Source organism: Trichechus manatus, unplaced genomic scaffold, assembly GCF_000243295.1.
Source record: "Trichechus manatus latirostris isolate Lorelei unplaced genomic scaffold, TriManLat1.0 scaffold00159, whole genome shotgun sequence".
NCBI classification, from domain to species: domain Eukaryota; kingdom Metazoa; phylum Chordata; class Mammalia; order Sirenia; family Trichechidae; genus Trichechus; species Trichechus manatus.
This window is the reverse complement of record NW_004444095.1, coordinates 978,878-999,876: the sequence shown is the minus strand read 5'-3', so window position 1 is coordinate 999,876 and position 20,999 is coordinate 978,878. Positions and strand designations below refer to the sequence as shown.

Below are 20,999 nucleotides of genomic sequence, written 5' to 3'. Positions count from 1 at the left end.
GTAGACTTGGTCCAAATATCTTATTAGAGCAGTAATTTATGGACATAATTTTATGATTTTGTCACATGCCTGGCAGATTTGGGCAAATCTAAGGAAGTCTCATCCTTGTGATCTCAGCTTAGTGATTTCATTTTGTCTAGGTGCTCAGCTGTGATAAACTTGATTACATCACAGATGATGGACAGTATACATTTATTCCCAAATTCTGGGGTAGCTACAATTTTGCTGGAGGCTAGAACTCAAGTATATGTGAAGAGGGTAAATATTGAATGATGAATCGATTTCTAAGCACTTAATGTGTATGTTTTCTGCCAAACTCATGAACTTTTAGTAGATTGCTTTCATTTCAGATAATCTAAGTGCTTTCTTTTGACAGGAAGTTTTCAGTACACCTAAGCTTTCAAATCTATAAAGTACAGAATACAGAGAGGGTGAAGTAAAAATAATAAATAATAGCAATAAGAATAATAGTAGCCAGAAATTATTGAACAGTTAGTATGAGCTGTGCATGGTTCTAATAAAGTTTTACATATAGACTCTAGATCGTACTAGCTCATTAATCCTCGTAATGGGATTACTGCTTGAAGTAAGTCGCTCAGCCTCAGCAAGTGGCAGAGCCAAGGTGTGAATCAAGGTCTTTCTGACTCCAAAACCATGCTCTCAAACCCTGCACTACTTCCCTCTTCGGCTGGGGGTGGTAAAAGGCACCAGAAAAGGCAATGTGTCAAAACAAATTATATTATCCAACCTCTCTCCTGATTTTGTCCTGATTCGACAAAGCTTTTTGTTTTAAAGTTTCGACAATCTTTTTTACAATATAGATATTGCTGGAAGAAATGGCAGATTACTATAAAATCCTAGTAAGGTTTAAATGATTTCTATCAAATCTTTTCTACTGAACAAATTTAGGTAGGAAAAGAGTTGGAATTAAGAGCTCTGAATGCATGAAAGGGGAACCATAGTAAGAGAAGAGGATTATAGAAATATGAGCCTGGGGAGGTCCTGCCATTTTTACTGTTTTGCTTAAGGCAGATGTAAAATATGCATTCTCTTACTTCCCACTCTGTGAGTTTCTCTTTAATTAACGCTGTTAATGTCAAGACACATTAATGTCTTCTTCCACCTAGTTTAGGGGTATTTTTGACGTTTTTGTTTGATAAAATTTTACAGCATAGCTTTAAATATACTTACTGTTAACCGAAAAGGCTCTGTATGATTTCCAGTTTTTACTCATGCTTGCAGAATTTATCTTTGTCATTTTTTTTTAAGAAACTGCTAATTTGCTTGATGTATAGTTGCCATTTAAGAGTTCTATAAGATTCACATTTGTCTGAATCTAGATTGGTGGATATGATTTAGCTGCTTTTAATACTGTATGAGGGTAAAGCCGGATTTCTCCAAACCTATTGTTTTTAGATGCAGACCTTTGTAGTTGTCCCCACTTGATGTAATAGACCCTGTGTATGTGCATGCTTTGGTATAAAATGTAATGTGTAATACTCTTTAAGAAGATATTGATCACTGGGAAGTGACCTTCAGTTATTTCAAAATTCTCATTATACTACTATATAATTACAAGTGGTAAGAAAGTTCCATTTTAAAGAGTAGGGTACGTACATTGAAATCACTTGACCTCTGTAACTGAACAGAAATTATTCAAAGATTGCTGTAATGGTCTTTATCATACATGCTACTTATGACTGTTTGAGGGACACTCCTAAAGTATTGCTACAGGCACAAACTGCTTTCATGTTTTCAGCGGTAGAGGTATGGCATGAAGTCCTGCCAATTTGATCCAGGTCTTATGTCCATTGGTTGGTTAAATTGTTTTAAAATGTAATTTGTATCTGGACAACCACATTTATACACATGATGCCATAGAGTTAATCAGATACATGTTCATAGTTGCAGAATGGAGGGATTTTTAAGCTCTATGGAGAATTAGAAATTAATAATGAATGGGAGACTTTTTTTTTTAGGATGACTGGCTGTGGGAAGAAATTGTAGTGATGGAAGCCATGTGCAATGAATTTGAATTAGTGTTCTTTAGGGAGCTGCCAGAGAAATATAATTTACAAGATAGATAATCAAGAATGTAAATAGATTCTCCGTGGAGTCCTTGTCTGATCGCTGACATATATTTATCTGTATTGAAATGACTCCATGACTACATTCTAACAATTACAGAATCAATAGGGGTGAGATGTACATGGATAACTTCAAGAAAAGTAAAGTACATATCGGTAACAATATAAATTGACAACCGAGCGTTAAAATAAGTAAGTTGTGTACTTATAGTTAAGCTTTCTTTTAAAACAACTCACCTTGGAATAGTGGTTATTTAAGTGAACATTTATGGGAATAGTCTCCCCTATATGCCTTATAAATAGTGTATCCACAAAAATCTACCATTACGATATACTTTTAAAGGTATTGGCACAAGATGTTTTTAAATATAAGAAAGTGACTGAATTAATGAGGGCTTCATGTCTCCATTTTCCAACTCCTGACAAAAATATGTTCTCACATACTCTGTAACCATGGCCACACTTATTAGGAAACTCTTAGTAAAAGTCATCTCTAATTCAACCCTCTGAGCAACAATTCTTCTTGATAATCCTCAAGAACATTTATAAATACCTTAAAAGAAAATTTTGACTTAAATCAAAAGACTGTGTATTTTACTTGGTTGCTGGCCAAGATACCTCTTTAGAGCCATTTCTGGCTTTTAGAAACTTTGGCATGATAGCTTGGCCTGCCTCAGAGCTTCAGGAAGAAAAAGTAGTCCCTCAAAATCAAGTTTGTTACTGAGTTTACTAGAAGGTGTATGTGTATCACATATTTGTTTAGGAGAGAGGCACTTGTTTGGCTCATTTAATCCTGGTCTAGTGAATTTAGGTTTGAATTAATACTGAGGGGACCTTAACTAGACATCTACAAAATCAATGTGTCCTGGTAGGCTTCTGATTAAGATAGCATTAGCTCTTGCTTTAAGGCATCTTCCTCTGAGCATACCATTTATCCAGTGTTAGATAAAATGTGGAGTGAAAAATGAAAAAGGCATAGTTAGACTTTAAGACAAGATCAACATCTCCATGGACCAGAAATGGGGTGGGGGGGAAGCAAAGCAGGGCATGGTGAGCAGGGCTAAGTCTGTGGGCTTTCAGCTCCTGCTGTAATAACGGGGATTAAAATTTTCCTCACAAGGTGGGAGCCCAGAGTCAGGCTTACTATTTGAAATCAGGGATCTCCAAAACACACCTGGAAAGACACATGAGACACACACACACACACACACACACACACACACACACATACCTGAAAGAAAAATGAAAAGGAACAATCTTGACTGCTGCAGCAGGCTACAGCTTTATACACAGTCATGAATCTAAGGGGTAGAGCCTGAGTATGAGGTGGGGGGTGCATTTAGGAAGGGAGCATCACATCCTTAAAATCAGGAACTGCCCTAATCTGCCTGCTGCATGGTAATAAAATTAGCGATAGCTCCATATCACTCAGTGTAGGAGCTGCAAACAACCAATATAAGATCTAGCTCTAGACTACAGGTCCCTGAGTGGCAGATGGGAGCAGCCACAAAACCACTTGACAGAGAGAGATGAGTTCATAAGGCGAGGGAAATATAAAGGAAAACACTCACATACAAAAATATAACAGACGACACACACACAGAAAACATTCCTTTCAAATTGTGTCTCTAAATCAAATCTGAAAGACATAAAGAAGTGAGATAGTTCCCTCCCCCCAAAAAAGGTACCAATGAAAAGATGAATTAAGTCTGGATGAAAAGAAAATGATAGACCAATACAATGAAGATGGTTTTTAAGTATGTTTAGGATGCTCAAAGACATAAATAAGGGAATAACATTAATTAAAATACAAAGAAACTAAGAAACAGAAATGGATAAAGAGCATGTAGATCCGAAGAAGACTTCTTTGGAAATAAAAACTCTAGTCATTAAAGTTCCAAATGCAATAGACAGGATAAACTCTAGACTGGACTCAGTCAGAGAAGATAAGGAAATTAGAAAATGAGGAGGAGAACTTTTCTATACATAGCAATAAGAGAAAAAGGTAAGAAATATAAATGAGCAATTAAGATAGATGGAGAGTTGACCACAAGGTTCTAAAATATACTTAGTAAGGGTTTCAGAAGAAGAGAATAGAGGGAATGACAGAGAAACAACAGTATAATAGCTGAGAATCTTCCAGAATTGAAGGATGTGAGTCTTTAAGATTAAAAAAAAAAAAAAAAAGTCTACCAAGAGAAATCTCAAATATCTGGGAAGGCAAGAAAAGCCAACACAGAGCAACTGGTATTCTTTACAGTTCAGCTTTGAGAAGCCCTGGCTGATCAAAATGAGCCTTTTCTGTTTTTTTTACTAGAAAACATAAAAATGGAAATTTAATGTGTTGCATATACTAAAGCATGTTTTCTGAAGCAAGGCACTTACAAATAACTCATAAAAGGAGAGTTCAGTGGACAACTAGACCCAAAGGATCAAGGTACCAAGGAAGACCTTGCTGGAAAATCTAGTCTCCTATTAGTACCTTTCTGACAAGCAGTTGGGAAGACAGTAATTGTTTGTTGCAGTATCCTGAAGTCTGTGTCCAAAAACAGCATTTTCAAAGGGAACATCATGGATGACCCAATCTGGTGGAAGGAAGAATTTTGAATATGACTCCTAAATAAAAAGGTGGTGTTGGTTGGAACATTTCAGTGAAGGTGGTTTTCTTTTAGCGAGTAACTACAAGGGAAAAACTAGCAGGTATTTCCTATCAGATGAAACTTTGTGAACACTGCAGGCTGCTTCAAGATCACAGAAACATTTAGATGTTTGCCAGTTAAGTAGTTAGAAATTGGATTTAATTAATGTGGAGAGCTACGTAAGTTGTTCCACACCCAAAGGACCAGTGTGCAGAGTCTGGTTGAGGGTAAACTTATTTCGATAAATCTCTTCTTATTACTTCTTTGTCAAAGCAGATTGCTATGGAACAAATTGTACACACAGCTGTCCTAAAGATTGTCAGCAGGTCAGATTTCAATGCATACAGATAGGAGATTCAATTCAGATAAGAGATTCCATTTCTGTAGATGAAAAAGATCAGACATTGGTTTTCTGCATGATTTTACACAAATTCCTAGAAAGCTTGTAAAGTTAGGTACAAGGTAGAGCTAAGAAACCAAGACTAGATTGGATTTTATTTGTGCTTTCAATGGGGAGATCCAGCCGTTTGGAACTGAGCGTTTTAGAAGACAGACAATCTCCCTGCTGAAAGTTTATTTCAGGTGTGGGACAACAGAAAATAGTTCCCCAGTAGCAAATCTGGTCATGAGGTTATCTTATTTATCAAACTGGGCAGTGGGAAACTCCTCTTACCTACTCACCACATGCATCTCATGCCTTTTCTTATAGATCTCTCACATTTGTGGCTAGGAAGTTCTCTTACCTGATGAAATATAGTCTGTGAACAACAGAAATCTGTCACCTTATTTTGGTATTTATCATAACTGGAAGAAAGGTATCAAGAGTTCTAATCAGTCACTGGGTAGCAAATATCGTAAGTGTCCTAGGTTGGAATTGTATTCCCAGAAAATCCTAAAGCATTTGGGACCTTTGCATGTGTTAGAACAGTCTATACTGTTTATATTTCTTTTGATACCAATCATATATAACCAAATGAAAGTGAAATAGCCACAGAAATATTTAAATGAAAGAAAATTCATGGAAATAGACATTTTTAGGAAGAAAAAGGTATACTATGTAATTATATAAGAAACAGTAACAATCAAAATCTTGTATGACTCTAAGTAGGCCCAAAATCTATAAAGCAAAGTATGACAGAATTAAAAGGAGAAACTACCAAATCCATAACTGTATTTTAACACTCCTCTGACAGAAATTGATAGCTGCAAAGGATAAAAAATTTAGTAAGGATATAGACAATTTGACCAACAAATTAACTAGCATGATCTAAATATGTATTTAGAGCCTCCACCTTTTAAATGGGAAAATACATATTTTTGTTTCAAGTACTCAAGTGAACATTTATAGAAAGTGACTATGAACTATGTTGCAAAAAGAAGTATTGATAAATTTCAAAGGATCAGTATCATACAGGTCTTCTCAGATTAAAATGCAATTAAATCAGAAATATGCACTAAAAGGATAAGTGAACAAAATATTTAGAAATATAAAAAGTGCACTCCTAAAAGACTTAACAGGCTACATAAAAAATCACAAGACAAATTACAAAATGTAAGCAACTGAATTAAATCAAGTGATACATATCAGATTTTTGGGATACAGTTAGAGTGGTACCTAGAAAGAAATTCATAACCCTAAGTGCATTTATTAAAAACAGTAAAAATTGAAAATAAATGATTTAAGCATTCAATCTGAAAAGCTAGGAGAAAAATACAGTAAATTACAAAATATTATTAATGGACATTAAGCAAGGCTGGAATAAGTGAAGAACTCTACCACGTTTCTGGGTGAGAAGATTCAATAACATGAAGCCAACTCTTCCCAGTTTAATCTATAAATACAATGTAATTCAAACCCAAAATTGCAGCAAGGATTTTCATGACATATGAAAATTTGACACTAAAATCGTAAGGAAGAGCAAAGGGCTCAGAAAAGCCAAGGCAGTTTTCAGGCAGAACAATGTGGGGGTGGGAGGACCTGACAGACGTCATTTTATTTAAAGCTGTAGTGTGGGATCAGCACAGGGATATACAAATAGACCAACAGAATAGAATAGGGAGATCAGAAGCACACCTGTGTATTTATGTACACTTGCTATATTGCAGAGGTACCATTACAATTCAGTGGGGGAAATATTTGATGGCTACAAGGGAGGGGAGGGACGGAAAGGGGAAATCAATAACTAGATAGTAGTCAAGTGTTAACTTTGGTGAAGGGAAAGACAACACACAGTACAGGTGGAGTCAGCACAACTTGACCAAGGCAAAGTCATAGAAGCTTCCTAGACACATCCAAATGCTTTGAGGGACCGAGTTACTAGGGCTGAGGGCTGTAGACCATGGTCTCTCATGGGACATATAGGTCAGTTGGCATAACATAGTTCAGAAAGAAAACGTTCTACATCCCACTTTGGTGAGTGGTACCTGGGGTCTTAAAAGCTTGTGAGCAGCCATCTAAGATGCATCTACTGGTCCCATCCCATCCAGAGCAAAGGAGAATGAAGAATACCAAAGATACAAGGAAAATATTAGCCCACAGGACTAAAGGACCACATGAATAACAGCCTCCACCAGCCTGAGCCCAGAAAAACTAGATGGTGCCCGGCTACCACCACCGATTGCTCTGACAGAGATCGCAATAGAGGGTCCCGAACAGAGCAGGAGAAAAATGTAGAACAAGATTCAAATTCACACACAAAAAAAGACCAGACTTAGCTGGTCTGACAGAGACTGAAGGAACCCCTGAAACTATGGCCCCCGGACACCTTGCTAACTCAGAACTGAAGCCACTCCCAAAGTTCACCTTTCAGCCAGAGATTAGACAGGCCTATAAAACAAACAGTAACACGTGTGAGGAACATGCTTCTTAGTGCAATCAAGTATACAAGACCAAATGAGCAACACCTGCCCAAAAGCAAAGACAAGCAGGCAGGAAGGGATAGGAAAACTGGAAGAATGGACAGGGAACTCAAGTTGGAAAGGGAATGAGGGAGAGTGCTGACACATTGCAGGGATTGCAACCAATGTCACAATACAATTTGTGTACAATTTTTTTAATGAGAAACTAATTTGTGCTGTAAACTTTCACCTAAAACACAATTTTAAAAAAAAATCAGTGAGGAAAAAATGGAGTAGCCAATGAATGGTGCTAGGTTAACAGGTTATCTATGGCAGTGGGAGGGAGAAGTAAAATTAGATGCTGTCTTCATACACCTACCACAAAAATAGATTTGGGTAGATTAAAGTCCTAAATGTGAAAAACAAAATTTTAATCTTTAAAATATAGGCGTAAGGAAGAGTGTGCTGTCACAGTATAGGGAGAGCAACTAGGGTCACATAGCAATGTATGTATAAATTTTTGTATGAGAGACTAACTTGAATTGTAAACTTTCACTTAAAGCACAACAATAAATAAAAAGAAAGGAAAAAATGTAGGTGAAAGGAAGATTTTCCTAAACAAGACATAATATATAGAAAACGTGGAAAGTTGTATTAAAATTTCAAGTTTTTGTACAAGAGGAAACCGTGAACAAAGTTAAAAATCAGCTACACTAAAATAAGAGGAGATAATATTTGCCATGCACATAACTGGCAAAGGACAAGTACCCAGAATATATCTAGAACTTTAAATTAGTAAGAAAAAGAACAATCCAGTGAGAAAATAGGCAAAAGAAACAAAAACAGCCAATTAACTTGTAAGAAGATTAACATCACCCAATGCAAAGTAAAATACACCCATCATAATTGGCCAAAATTTAAATGTCTGATAACACCAAGTATTTAATGAAGACGTGGTCAGATGGAAATTCTCATACACTACTGATAAAACCATTTTGGAGAGCAATTTGGTGATAGGTAGCAATGGTGAAGATGTTGCTACGACTCACCTATTCTACATCTAAATATATTCTGTAGGGAATATCTTCATCAGGTATCCAAGGAGACAGATATAAGGAAGTTCATCACATCATTGTCCGTAATAGTGAAAAGTTGGAAAAACCAAATGTTTAGTAATAGGAGAATGTTGTTGGCATATTCAAGCATAATAATACCTTACAGAAGTTAAAAATCATGAACTGTTATGTATCGACATGGATAAATCTTCAGAATGATGTTGAAGGCAAAAGCAACTCTTAGAATGGTATGTACACTCTTTAAGCATAAAGTTCTTAAATATAAAGTTTAAGAACATGTAAAATAATGCTATTAGATTGAATCACATGAAATGGCCATTTTTGTAGGTAAAAACCAGTCGAATGTCAGCATCTTTATTAAGTTCAACGTAGTATTTGTAGATATATTCATGGTAATGCTGGAGATGGAATTCAGTATGGCATTATCTTCTTGGGGACGATGTGAGGATGGACCTAAATGATATTAAGGAGGTTACATAGGAGAGCTTCAACTTTAGCTGTCATATTTTATTTCTTCAAAAAATTTCGATGCAGGGTAATAGGTACGCGGATATACTTTTACCATATTCTTATACATTTCTCTTGAAAATATTTGGTGACATTTTTTAAGCAAACTCAAGTATTGATAGAGGTATAAAAATTTTAATTCCATGACATTATAAAGTAATATTTACCAAATGATTAAATTATTTGCTGCACACTTTTCTGAACATAGCACTCATGAGGCTTTTAGTCTAACATAAAAAATGGAAAAACATCTCTCCTCACACACCAGGCAAACGCTTCAAATTTTATTTTGTTCTTTTAGCATTGGCAAGATTGTCATCATAAAAATCATTCATTAAGTGCCTCTCTTTTGCTTGCTGTTGTGTTTGGTGGTGGTCAGATGCATCTATCTGCCATGTTCTATGAAATCTGATAATGATATTGAAGTTTCTTTTCTTTTTTTCTTCTTTGATGCCAACACCAACAGGAATCTGCAAGCAGAATATGATCGTCTGAAGCAGCAGCATGAACATAAAGGCCTGTCCCCACTGCCGTCCCCTCCTGAAATGATGCCCACCTCTCCCCAGAGCCCCCGAGATGCTGAGCTCATTGCTGAGGCCAAGCTTCTGCGTCAACACAAAGGCCGCCTGGAAGCCAGGATGCAAATCCTGGAGGACCACAATAAACAGCTGGAGTCACAGCTACATAGGCTAAGGCAGCTGCTGGAACAAGTGAGGCCCCCATCTCTCTAACATGGGACATTTACAAGAACTCATTTCCCTCTCATAAACAAAACTAAAACATAGAAGAACTCAGAGTCCTTTTTATAAGTGCAACCAGCATCAGTTTGTTGAGTATTTGATATATGTCTAGCAAAGTGCCCAGTATTAAGAGATAGAAAAAGAGGAGGAAAACTAGTGTGTCTTTTTATATTTGTTCAAGACTTTCCTACAAACATGTTTTTGGCTTGACCAACTTGAAATACATCTTGGAAAAAAATGCCCAAAAGTGTCCACTAGTTCTCTAAAAGTGAAAATTTTACCTCCTGAAATAGAACTTTCTTTTTTGTAATGACTTTTATTTTCTAATATAACTTCATTTTTTTTCTCTTCTTCCAATCCATAAAATATGATTTTTTTATGCCTCCATTGAAAACCTAGCAAGATATTGCCCTACCTGGCCATGGTCACTGGTTTCTGGGAATTTTAAATTTTGATATATGGTCTCTTCATCTTGTTAATACATCACAAAAACATGACTCCTCCATTATATCTTTGTGTTCACCATTCTCACATTACCTTCTAAATCTTTCCGTTATTTAGTGATATCTTGTTCCACGGTAGCTCTAATAGTTTTTCAAAGTCATGGTGGGAAGGGATGCACAATTCAGATACAAAGACGATATCCATATATCTTATCAACAGTGAAATTTCTCAAATTCACCAGTCTTTGAGAGGTTTCTAATTAGGAAAGATCAAAATTTCATAGAGTCATGAGTGTTTATCAAAATCTTATATGTATATTTTTGTTTGAGTGTTTATTATGAAAAATAATTGTTTTCTTTTGGATGCCTTAGCCCCAGGCAGAGGCCAAGGTGAATGGTACAACGGTGTCCTCTCCTTCTACCTCTCTACAGAGGTCAGACAGCAGTCAGCCTATGCTTCTCCGGGTGGTTGGCAGTCAAACTTCAGAATCCATGGGTAAGTTCCTTAGCTACCTCTGGATTTTGATATCTCTTAAGGTCTGGAAATGGTGAGATGTTTGCTCAGAGGTCCACATCATCAGCTAAATTATCTAATACCAGTTGTGGACAACACAATGTCATAAAGCCTCAGGAGATACAAAGATATGTGACATAGTCCTACCCCTCAAAAGAGCCACTTATTCAGAGTAAGCCAGAGTGGTGTTAAAGTTTTATTCATTTTAAAGACCAAAGAAAACTTTATGGTAAGTTGTAATTTATGAAGGGTTCCAAAGGATGGAGTAGGGATCAAGCATACCTTGAAGAAGGACTAGCGTGTGCAAAGGTGTAGAGATGAGGAGCTCAGGCCAAGGGTGGGAAACAGCCGAGAGTCCAGTTTATTAGAAAGAGAAGGTCAAAGCAGGAGGTGGAGGGAAATAAGGTTGCAGAGGAAGGTCTGGGTCACATTATCATGACATGAATGTTGAATAGAGGTGTTTGACTGCTTTTGGTAGGTGTTAGGGAGCCATTGAAAATCATATACCAGGTGAGAAACAGCTAAAAAAGATGTTTCTAAAAAGATGTATTCTGGCATCTGTGCCTGGCCCAAAGTCGAACTTTTATAGATGGAAAGACCTGTTAGGAGACTATTGCAAAGGTTAAGGTATGTGAGTTCTGAGGGCCTGGGCTTTAGAGTTGTGAGTCATGGAATGGGAGGAGATGGATAGGAGACTATTATCTCAACATACAGTACTCAGGACATGGGTGAGGACTGACTAGATAATGTGAGCAAAGGAAATGAGGGAAGGGAATTTAGTTGGAAGAAGATAGTGATACATTTGATGGTGGATGTATTGTGTCTGAAAAACTGGTAGATCTTTTAAATCATGTCCAGCAGGAAGCTAAAATACAGGTTTGTAACTGGTGGAAGAGGACAGGCTGGAGAGGTTTGAGAGTGAGCTCCATAGAATTGATAGTGAAAGAAGATGAGAAATAATAAAACGAGGTACTTGGATACAGAACCTTAGGGAAGACCTCCATATGGGTGATGGTGTAGTGAAGGAATGGGGACTAAAAACAGGTGGTCAATAGGTCAAATGCTGAAGACAGCTCAATGAAAATAAAAATAAATTAAAGCTCATTGGATCACTGTAAATTCTGCCATTGGCCACTTCTGGGAAAGCAGTTTCAGCCAAGAGAGGGGAAAGTTGGAGAGTTGCTGTCTTTTCAGTAAAATAAAAGACCAAGTAATGTTAAAAATGAGTGAGGCTTGAAGAAAGTGAAGACACTTTTGGAACATTACCAAGTAACAATGAGGGCTTAGCTAAAAGTCAGATGAATTTGTGTGAGGAAATGGTCAACATGGCTTGGTGTAATTTTTCAGCACTGTTCTCTGCCTAGGACTCAGTTCTAAGTAAGCTGTAATTGATGAGCCATACATAATAAAGAAGGTCAAAATGAGTAAGGCATTACACGGTGGTAATGAGTACATTGTTAAAATGGCCATGAAAGGGGCTGCCCACATCTGCTCATTGGTTTTCCCTGATGTTCTAGGCTAGACAGTAGGAGGTTTTACAAAGGCTACAGATACCTGGTCCATCCTCCTCATTTCTCTTTCTCTCTTAAGACCCAGCATGAGTCAGCCCCATGCTCTATGCTTCCTTTTCCTTGTGTCCTAAACTGGTTATACTTGGCCTTCTTGATCTTATCTCATAGAAAGGAAAAAACAGAAAGGAAGAGACCTGTGACTACTTGTTTCCTCATGCTTAAAGCTCTATTGTGGTACCATGGTGTGTTGAGGAATTCATTTCATGCTTGAGCTCTTCCATGAAGGTAGAACAAAGAGAAGCAAACTGCCTAACCAGAATTGATGAAACAAAAGGAAAGGTTCAAGGGTGTGAGTGAGTTGTATGGTGGGAGATTAGGAGACTATGGTCAGGAAAATTCAAAAGTTGGACATCATGGAAGTAAAACATTTTCAAGTGATGCCTCCAACTAAGGTATAGCCTACTGGTAAGCTGTTGAAGATTGTACATGGAGATCATTGAGGATGAGGCACACAGTTCATGGGGTTGATAAGGCCAAGGTTGTTGGGCTCATCAGAAGGATGGTGAGGTCCTTATGGTGGAAATGATGACAGACACGTATGGGAATGGATAAAGATGCTGAGGAAGGGGGGTGAGAGCTCTGAGATAGTGAGCATTTCTGAAGATGGAGAAAGAGTGACTGAAGCAAATGTGATGAACTTGAAGAACCTGGAGCAGTGGACAAAAGTCGCAGCCTCCTCCAGAGAAGTCAAACCTTGTAGAAAAGCCAGGTTTCAGTTATTTTGAGAAGGAAGAGGAAATGTCTGAAGTTGTTTTCCTGGTTTGACCATGCCTCATTGATTAAGGCAATCTCCACATCAGATTCTCTTTCTCCACATGAGATCTGAATATAGCTAATGGGCTGTTGGGACTGTCAGTGACAGTGCAGCGTGTGAAAGAATATTGTATGCGTTTAAAAAGTCTATAAATTCCAAAAATAACTAAGTTTTAGTGCCTCTGTTGTTATTTCTTCAGGATTTTCTCTCTCTTTTTTTTTTTTTTGAAGTAAGTAAAGCATGTGAAACTAAGTCACATATTTTAGGGGGGAGATTCAGAGCCCTGGGTGCTTAGAAGCATTAATTATTTAGGCCTGTCAACACTGGTGAAGAGACAGCACGCCTATTAAAGCACCCAAATTAAAGTACACATCAGGCTGTGGTCCTGATGATTTGTGGAGCTGAGAAAATTGTGGCAGACCGAATACAGGGACAGAAGGGCTCCATTCTAATGGCTGTTAAGCTAAGAGATAACTCGCCGATATAAAATACATAGGCTCTGGTTTTTAGGTTTGTTCTCTGAAAGAAAAGACTGAATTCAAGGACAGTTTTTTTTTCAACTGCATAAACCTACTTCATTTAAGAAAAAACCCACCATCTTCTTGAAGGATGCACACAGGTCTTAAATACATGTAGTGTATGTGCTCATGCTTGAGGCATGATGAGGCTGAGATTTGCTGAACTGTATTCTGGATAGAGATTTGTTTCTTTAAATATACAACCTCAGTGATTTTTGTAAATTGAAATATGAGTTAAATTGTACTTGGTGATCTGGCTAAAGGGTCACAGTGCTTTCTCCATCCATGATGTACTTATCACTGCTAAGTCTCTATGTACCATATGTGTGCTCTATACATTTTTTTACTGGAACAGTGTCCCCATGAAGCATACATTCTTTTGGAAATTGGAGGAGACAGACAATAAACAAATAAATTTCTTAAGGAAGTTTATCTCTTTTTTTTGTCTTTCATGAGCTACGCACACGGGAGTCTACAACTTCCTAACAACTCCTTATCTTTAATGACCGCTCACCTTCTACCCAAAACCAAAACAACCAAACCTGTTGCCCTCAAGTTGACTCCAACTACTAGCGACCCTGTAGAACAGAGTAGAACTGCCCCCATAGGGTTTCCAAGGCTGTAATCTTTATGGAAGCAGACTGCCACATCTTTCTGCCGTGGAGCGGCTGGTGGGTTCCAACCACCAACCTTTTGGTTCACAGCCTAGAGCTTTAACCACTGTGCCACAAGGGTTCCACTTTCTACCCAATCATTCATTTTTTTTATTTTTTTATTTTTATTTTTTGTGCTTTAGGTGAAAGTTTACAGCTCAAGTTAATTTCTCATATAAAAATTTATACACATATTGTTTTGTAACATTAGTTGCAATCCCCACAATCTGACAGCACACTCCCCCTTTCCATTCTGGGTTCCCTGGGTCCATTCAACCAGTTCCTGTCCCTTCCTGCCTTCTCGTCCTGCCTCTGAACAGGAGCCACCCATTTGGTCTCGTGTATCTAATTGAACCAAGAAGCACACTCCTCACGTGTACGATTTTTTTGTTTTATAGTCTGTCTAATCTTTGTCTGAAGAGTGGGCTTCAGGAATGGTTTCAGTTCTGGGTTAACAGAGCATTCGGGGGCCATAGTTTCAGGGGTTCCTCCAGTCTCTGTCAGACCATTAAGTCTGTTCTTTTTATGTGAATTTGAGTTCTGCTCCACACTTTTCTCCAGCTCCATCTGGGATTCTCTGTTGTGTTCCCTGTCCAATCATTCTTTTTTAAAGGCAGTTTATATTTTTTTGTATTTACTTACTTTGTTCAAAAATGTTAAAATGTTCCCTAGCTTTTTATTTACGATAATGTCAAAGGTATAGGAACAAACCCTGAAGAAGGACATCATGCTTGATAAGGTAGAGGGTCAGCGAAAAAGAGGAAGACCCCCCCAACTAGATGGATTGACATAGTGGCTGCAACAATGGGCTCAAACATAGCAATGACTGTGAGCATGGTGCAGGCAGGACTGGACAGTGTTTCGTACTGTTGTACATAGGGTCGCTATGAGTCAGAACCAACTTAAAGAACACCTAACAACAACAACATGGGAACATTGTAATTAATTCACCAATTAACATTTTTGCCATATTTGCTTTATGTCTATTGATTTATGTACCTTTATGTATTTTTAAATATATGGCATATATTTATTTATATTAACATCTATTTATTTATAGCTGTATATTAATACATCTTTATACATACTGTATATGTTGATATTTATGTACATATTTATCATATGTCTAGTTTGTTTGTTGATTTGTTTGTTAATACTGTTTTTTTGTTCCACTGACCCACTTAATGGTTATGCTTCAGATATAATGACAGTTCACCCCAAAACACTTCGACAGATACCCTCCAAGGTCAAAGATATTCTCCTACATAACCACAATGGGATTATCACACACAGGAAATTAACATAGATACAATACCATCACTTGTGTGGTAATCCTGTGAAAAATATTTAATCTGAATCCAATCATGAGTAAATAAGCAGACAAATCCAAATTAATGACCATCTTACAAAGCAACTGGCCTGACCTTTTCTAAAATGTCAGCGTCATGAAATACGTAAAAAGGCTGGGAATGATTCTCAATTAGAAAAGACTAAAGAGACATGACAGCTAAATGCAAAGCATGACCCTTCACTGGATCCTGAATGAAAAAAGTTAAAAGCTAAAAAGAATATTATTGGCAGAATTGGGGAAATTTGAATTTAAATAGTATATTTTCCATGCTTTTTTCCTTTACCTACCTTTTTTACCATGCCCTACCACCACCAATCCCATCACCAAGGTCAGTCTGTTTTGCTCTGTCTATTCTGCATAAGCTGCATAACATGTTTATAAAAAGTAAAACTCTTCAATTCAGCTGCTTCTCCCCAAGTGTAAGCCCTCATCATGTACTACCTGAACAAACAATACAGATATTCTCCTAATGGATTTCTCTGCCTTTTGTCTCTCTCCCTTTCCAAGACATCTTACAGATGCTTCTAGTTACTCCCCTAACATTCAGATTATATCATGTTATTTCCCTCCTTAAGCATTTTTAATGGCTCCTGTTTTGTGTACAGAATAAAGTCCAGGCTCCTTAGAATGGTATTCAAAGCCCACCTACCTCTCCAGCCCATTTTTTTATTGCCTTCAAACATTATCCCTCTGCCTCCATTCACAGACCCGGGGTTGCCCACACATTTCTTGCTGTCTCATTGCTCTATGCTGTCATTCCTCTTTAGCCTTAAGCATAATACTTTCTTAACCTGAAATATACCATCCTTCTTTTTCACTCTTCTCTGCCTTAAATGTGGAATCAATGAGTCTTCCTTTGGAACTTAATCATGTATTATATGGTTTAATAATGCATTATATCTTGTAATTTGTCCTTATAGATAGTTATTAGCATTTCTTTCTTCTCCCTAGAACTCCGTAGAACTTAAGCTCCTTAAGGGCAGGGACTAATTCTTGCTCATTTCCTTTCCCATTTGAGCACCCTCTATGCAACAGAAAAAAGAGCCCTAGTGGCACAGTGGTTAAAACGACTGACTGCTAACTGAAAGGTCGGTGGTTCAAAACCACCAGCGGCTCCACGGGAGAAAGACGTGGCAGTCTGGGCAGTCTGCTTCCGTAGAGATTTACAGCCTTGGCAACCCAGTGCGGTTGCTATGAGTCAGAATCGACTTGACAGCAGTGGGTTTATACAACAGACACTCAGTAAAGTGCTTATTGAATGAATCTTTTGGAAATCAAGCACAATACATCCTTGTGTAAATATGGAATAATCCACACACTTAAGAAATTTAGCTACTAATTTCAGTATCTTTCACCACCATTCAATAACTGATCATCATATAATCAGCATCACCATTGTATACCGTATATATTAAACAACTTACACACGGCATGTGTAAAATTGAAAGCATCTACCCCAAATCATAATGTTAAGAAGTAATTGAAGCTAATTATCTGGTCCTGGATAAATCACTGTATTTTTTTTCTTCTGAAAAACTGGAAAAAGGCAGGAAGGACATACGTAGCAAGATAATAACTCACCAAGTTAGCAATTGGTTAAAAACAAACTGTGATTTAGATTCATGATCCCAAGGAAATGATGGTGGACTTATTTGTTCATACACAGTCCGCTTTTTAAGAGAAAATACTTTTCTCATACACAGCTCCCTTTCTTAAGAGAAAATAATTTGCTTAGGTGCACGCAGAATTACACCTAACACCCTAGGAGTAAGAACCCTTCTGTCTATTTTGCATAGGCTGCAGGGGTTCTGGCTAAAATCATTTTTAAAGCAAGTAGACTTGAAGAACATCCTGCTGATGGCAAAACATTCCATTTCATTTTTCTCGGATTAAATTGAGTCATCCACCCCTTTTTGCTTCACTTCAGCAGTGTCTATTGTATTATGCTACATCAGGGTACTATTTAACTTTGACCATGTATTTCCTTACTTTGAGATATTCATTTTTAAAATGTTTCAAAGTCATTTCTTTGGACTCACTTCAGACAAGCCAAGAAGACTATAGCTGATAATCCAAAAAGGATTTTTATGGGTGCTTGTGGAAATCACCTTGGAGTAGAATCAAGTTGAAGTGTTAATGCTAAAGAATTGCCATTAACTAAGTTTGAAATCCCTTAACCACTAGCAATATGCTATTTGAGCTGGCAGTGAATCAATGAAGTAGGGATGAGGGCTGGCCAAATTTCTAGTGTGCATAGTTGGGACTCAATCAGGATTTTCTTGTTAAACAAGTGAAAAGATTTGTTGAGGAGAGGGAGGGCTTGTGGTCACAGGTATGGCTGTTAGAGTCAGGAACATTCAGGGTTGCCTGTCCTTGGGGGGTGCAAATGGTTAATGCATGTTGCTGTAACCAAAAAGTTGGTAGTTTGAATCAACCCAGAAGTGCCTCAGAAGAAAGGCCTGGTGATCTACTTCCCAAAAATCAACCATTGAAAACCCTATGGAGCACAGTTCTACTCTGATACACGTGAGATCGCCATAAGTCTGAATTGACTTGATGGCAACTGTTTTTTTTTTTTTTTCTTTTTTCGATCATATTGTAGCTATATATCAGTGGATGATTAGACAACCTGTAAATATTGGTGTCTTGCTGATTTGTTACTTAAAACAGAGTATATCAGTCAGTATTGCTGTATAATAAATAACCACAAATAAGTTGCATGTTTCTCATTCAGGCATCTGTTGGTCAGCTGGAGTTTTGGCTAGAGCTCAGCTGGGCTTGACTCCAGGTTTTGGGTTGGGTTTCTGTCCGCTCCACATGTCTCATGCTCCTTGGACCAGCAGGCTACCTGGACTGTGTGCTTTTTATGGCACCCAAATTCCTGAACCAGGGAAATACACTCCTCTCCCTTTGCTCACTCCATTCCCTCTACACCACCGACCTTCTTGCTGTTCTTTGACCAAGCTAATCACACTCCCCCTCAGGGGCTTTGTACTTGCTCCTCCCTCTGTCTGGAGTTCTCTCAAATACCTGCATGACCATCAAGTCCTTAAAGTTTTTATTCAACTGCACCTCATCAGTGAGGGCTTCTAAGACTCCCCTCACTCCCCCTCCCTAACCCTCTCTCCTCTGAGCATTTATCACCTTCTAACATAAATACATAATTTACTTGTTTATGGCTTAGGCTGTGTGCCCCCATAAGAATGTGAGTTCCATGAAGATAGAGCTGTTTTGGTTGTTTATTGCTATAACCCCAGCACCTACAACAGTGCATGGCATATAATCCGCTTTTGATAAATATTTGAATAAACAAATTATCCTTACTTGTTTTAAATTTTTATGTTTTTTAAAGACAGTTTAAAAATGTCTCAGTATTGGATAGTACAATGGTGTTACTTTAACTTCCGTACAGTGGTGTTTCATTTAGCTGTTTCCATTTTTCCAGTATAATCTGAGACACAAAATATTAGGCATTAAGCATTTTGCAGTGGGTTGATTCACCTCTACTCATGCATACATATGATAAATTTGACTTTGATTCTTAAAAGGCGATTAGCTGAATCCAGAGAATTTTTTACTTAAAGCCTTTGAGAATCCTGAGGAAAGAAGAAAACAGGATTATATTTTACTTGTTTATGTAGCACTATGTTTGAATGGATACATGTATCACTGCCATGAAAGTTCTCCATTAAAACAAATAAGCCAATTTTGCATTTGTATTTGGACACTCATATTTGAAACTCACAGATGATAGTTCATCTGTGTAGATGAACTTGGCTGACATCATTAGGTTTATACTTTATAATTTGCTCCTGGAAATAATTCAGGGAGAGAAATGCCAGTCACTTCATTGAACTGTACTTGAATCTTAACACAGTACAACTGAGTTTCTAGAGCTCCGGTATGTCTAATTAAACTGTCACAAGTATTAACATTGATGCTCACAAGTGTCTCTGTTGGTTCGGATTTATTCTGCAAGGCATACTATCACTAAAGTGGACTTGCTGCCATTAAAAATGCCTCATGTTTCCCAATTCGGCAAAAATTTGCATTGGTAATGGCACAGAGAGATATAATCGGCCCTGCAGTTGTCAGGATCCTGTTCTTCCTGGCAGCATTTCATTCATGCCATCCTCACCAAATAATGGTAGTTTGAAAATGCAGGAAAAGGGAGACTAAAAATACTGAGTTTCCCTTTTTTCTTTTCTAAAGGCATAAACTTATGCAAGTAAATAAATATATACACATACACGTATGTGTGTATGTATATATGTGTGTGTGTGTAGATAAGATTCCTGGGTGGTGCAAACAATGTGCAGTTTGAACCTACTCAGTGGTGTCAGGGAAGAAAGGCCTGACAATCTACTTCCGTAAGATTATAGCCATTCATTGAAAACCCTACAGAGCATAGTTCTACTCTGAAAAACATGGGGTTGCCATGAGTCAGAATTGGCTTAACAGCAGTGGGGTTGGTTTGAGGTTTTTTGGTGTCAGTGGATGGATGGATAGATAGAGGGATAGAGGGATGTTGGAACTCTTTTCACTTTGTGACCTTAATCCTTCAGTACTTATTTCCTGTACTTAGTATTTCAAAGAAGTTTCCTATGGTATCCTGCCCCAGGACTCATAGAATCAGAGTTTTTTTTTTGTCTACACCAGGTTCTTAATCCTCCGTTTAATAATAACACACAGCCTACATCCAACTAGAATAAGATTTTCTCTTAATGGTTAGCATTACCGAGGATTCTTTTAGCTTGTGCATTAAAAAGCAGTGATGAAAACATAGCAATAAATGAAGGATTATAATCATAGATGAAAATCCAACTCTCATAGACCAAAGGAAATGATCATATTTAAGATACAAGCTCCCCAGTCATTTCCAATTCAGATGTGAACCTGGGTTGTCCTTAAGCATGCTCACTGTTGTTGATTTGCTGAAGCAAGGTCTTGATTTAGATGGAAGTGACAATGTGCTGAAAAAATAGAGCTTGAAAAGAAGTTACTTTCACTATGGGAAAATTGAATGTTATGAAATATTAGTTTTCAAATGACCTTCAAAGTTCAAATTAATTTTGTTTGCATTTAGGAAATTTTTCCCTTACTGAAAATGCTGTTTAAAGTAGATTTCTTTGACACATGAATAAATAGTAGAGACACAGATCCACAAACTCTACAAGGGGACTCTTACATTCTCAGCAGAAGACCATCCATCCGTAAACTCCTTTACTTCCAAATCATCATTCTTTCCCCACATAAGCAAATTGTCAAAAAAAATTTTTTTAATTCCCCTTTACCAGCCCTCCAAACC

The 20,999-nt window shown here is 37.5% G+C and overlaps 1 protein-coding gene across 1 annotated transcript in view; it reads left to right on the top strand.

Annotated features, from left to right (window-relative positions):
• Positions 1 to 20,999, top strand: part of DMD (dystrophin) — a 2,372,918-nt gene that overhangs the window by 2,340,137 nt on the left and 11,782 nt on the right. The window contains exons 75-76 of the mRNA XM_004386236.2: positions 9,614 to 9,857; positions 10,703 to 10,826. Coding sequence (XP_004386293.1) covers positions 9,614 to 9,857; positions 10,703 to 10,826 — 368 coding nt within the window. The remainder of the gene's footprint in view (positions 1 to 9,613; positions 9,858 to 10,702; positions 10,827 to 20,999) is intronic.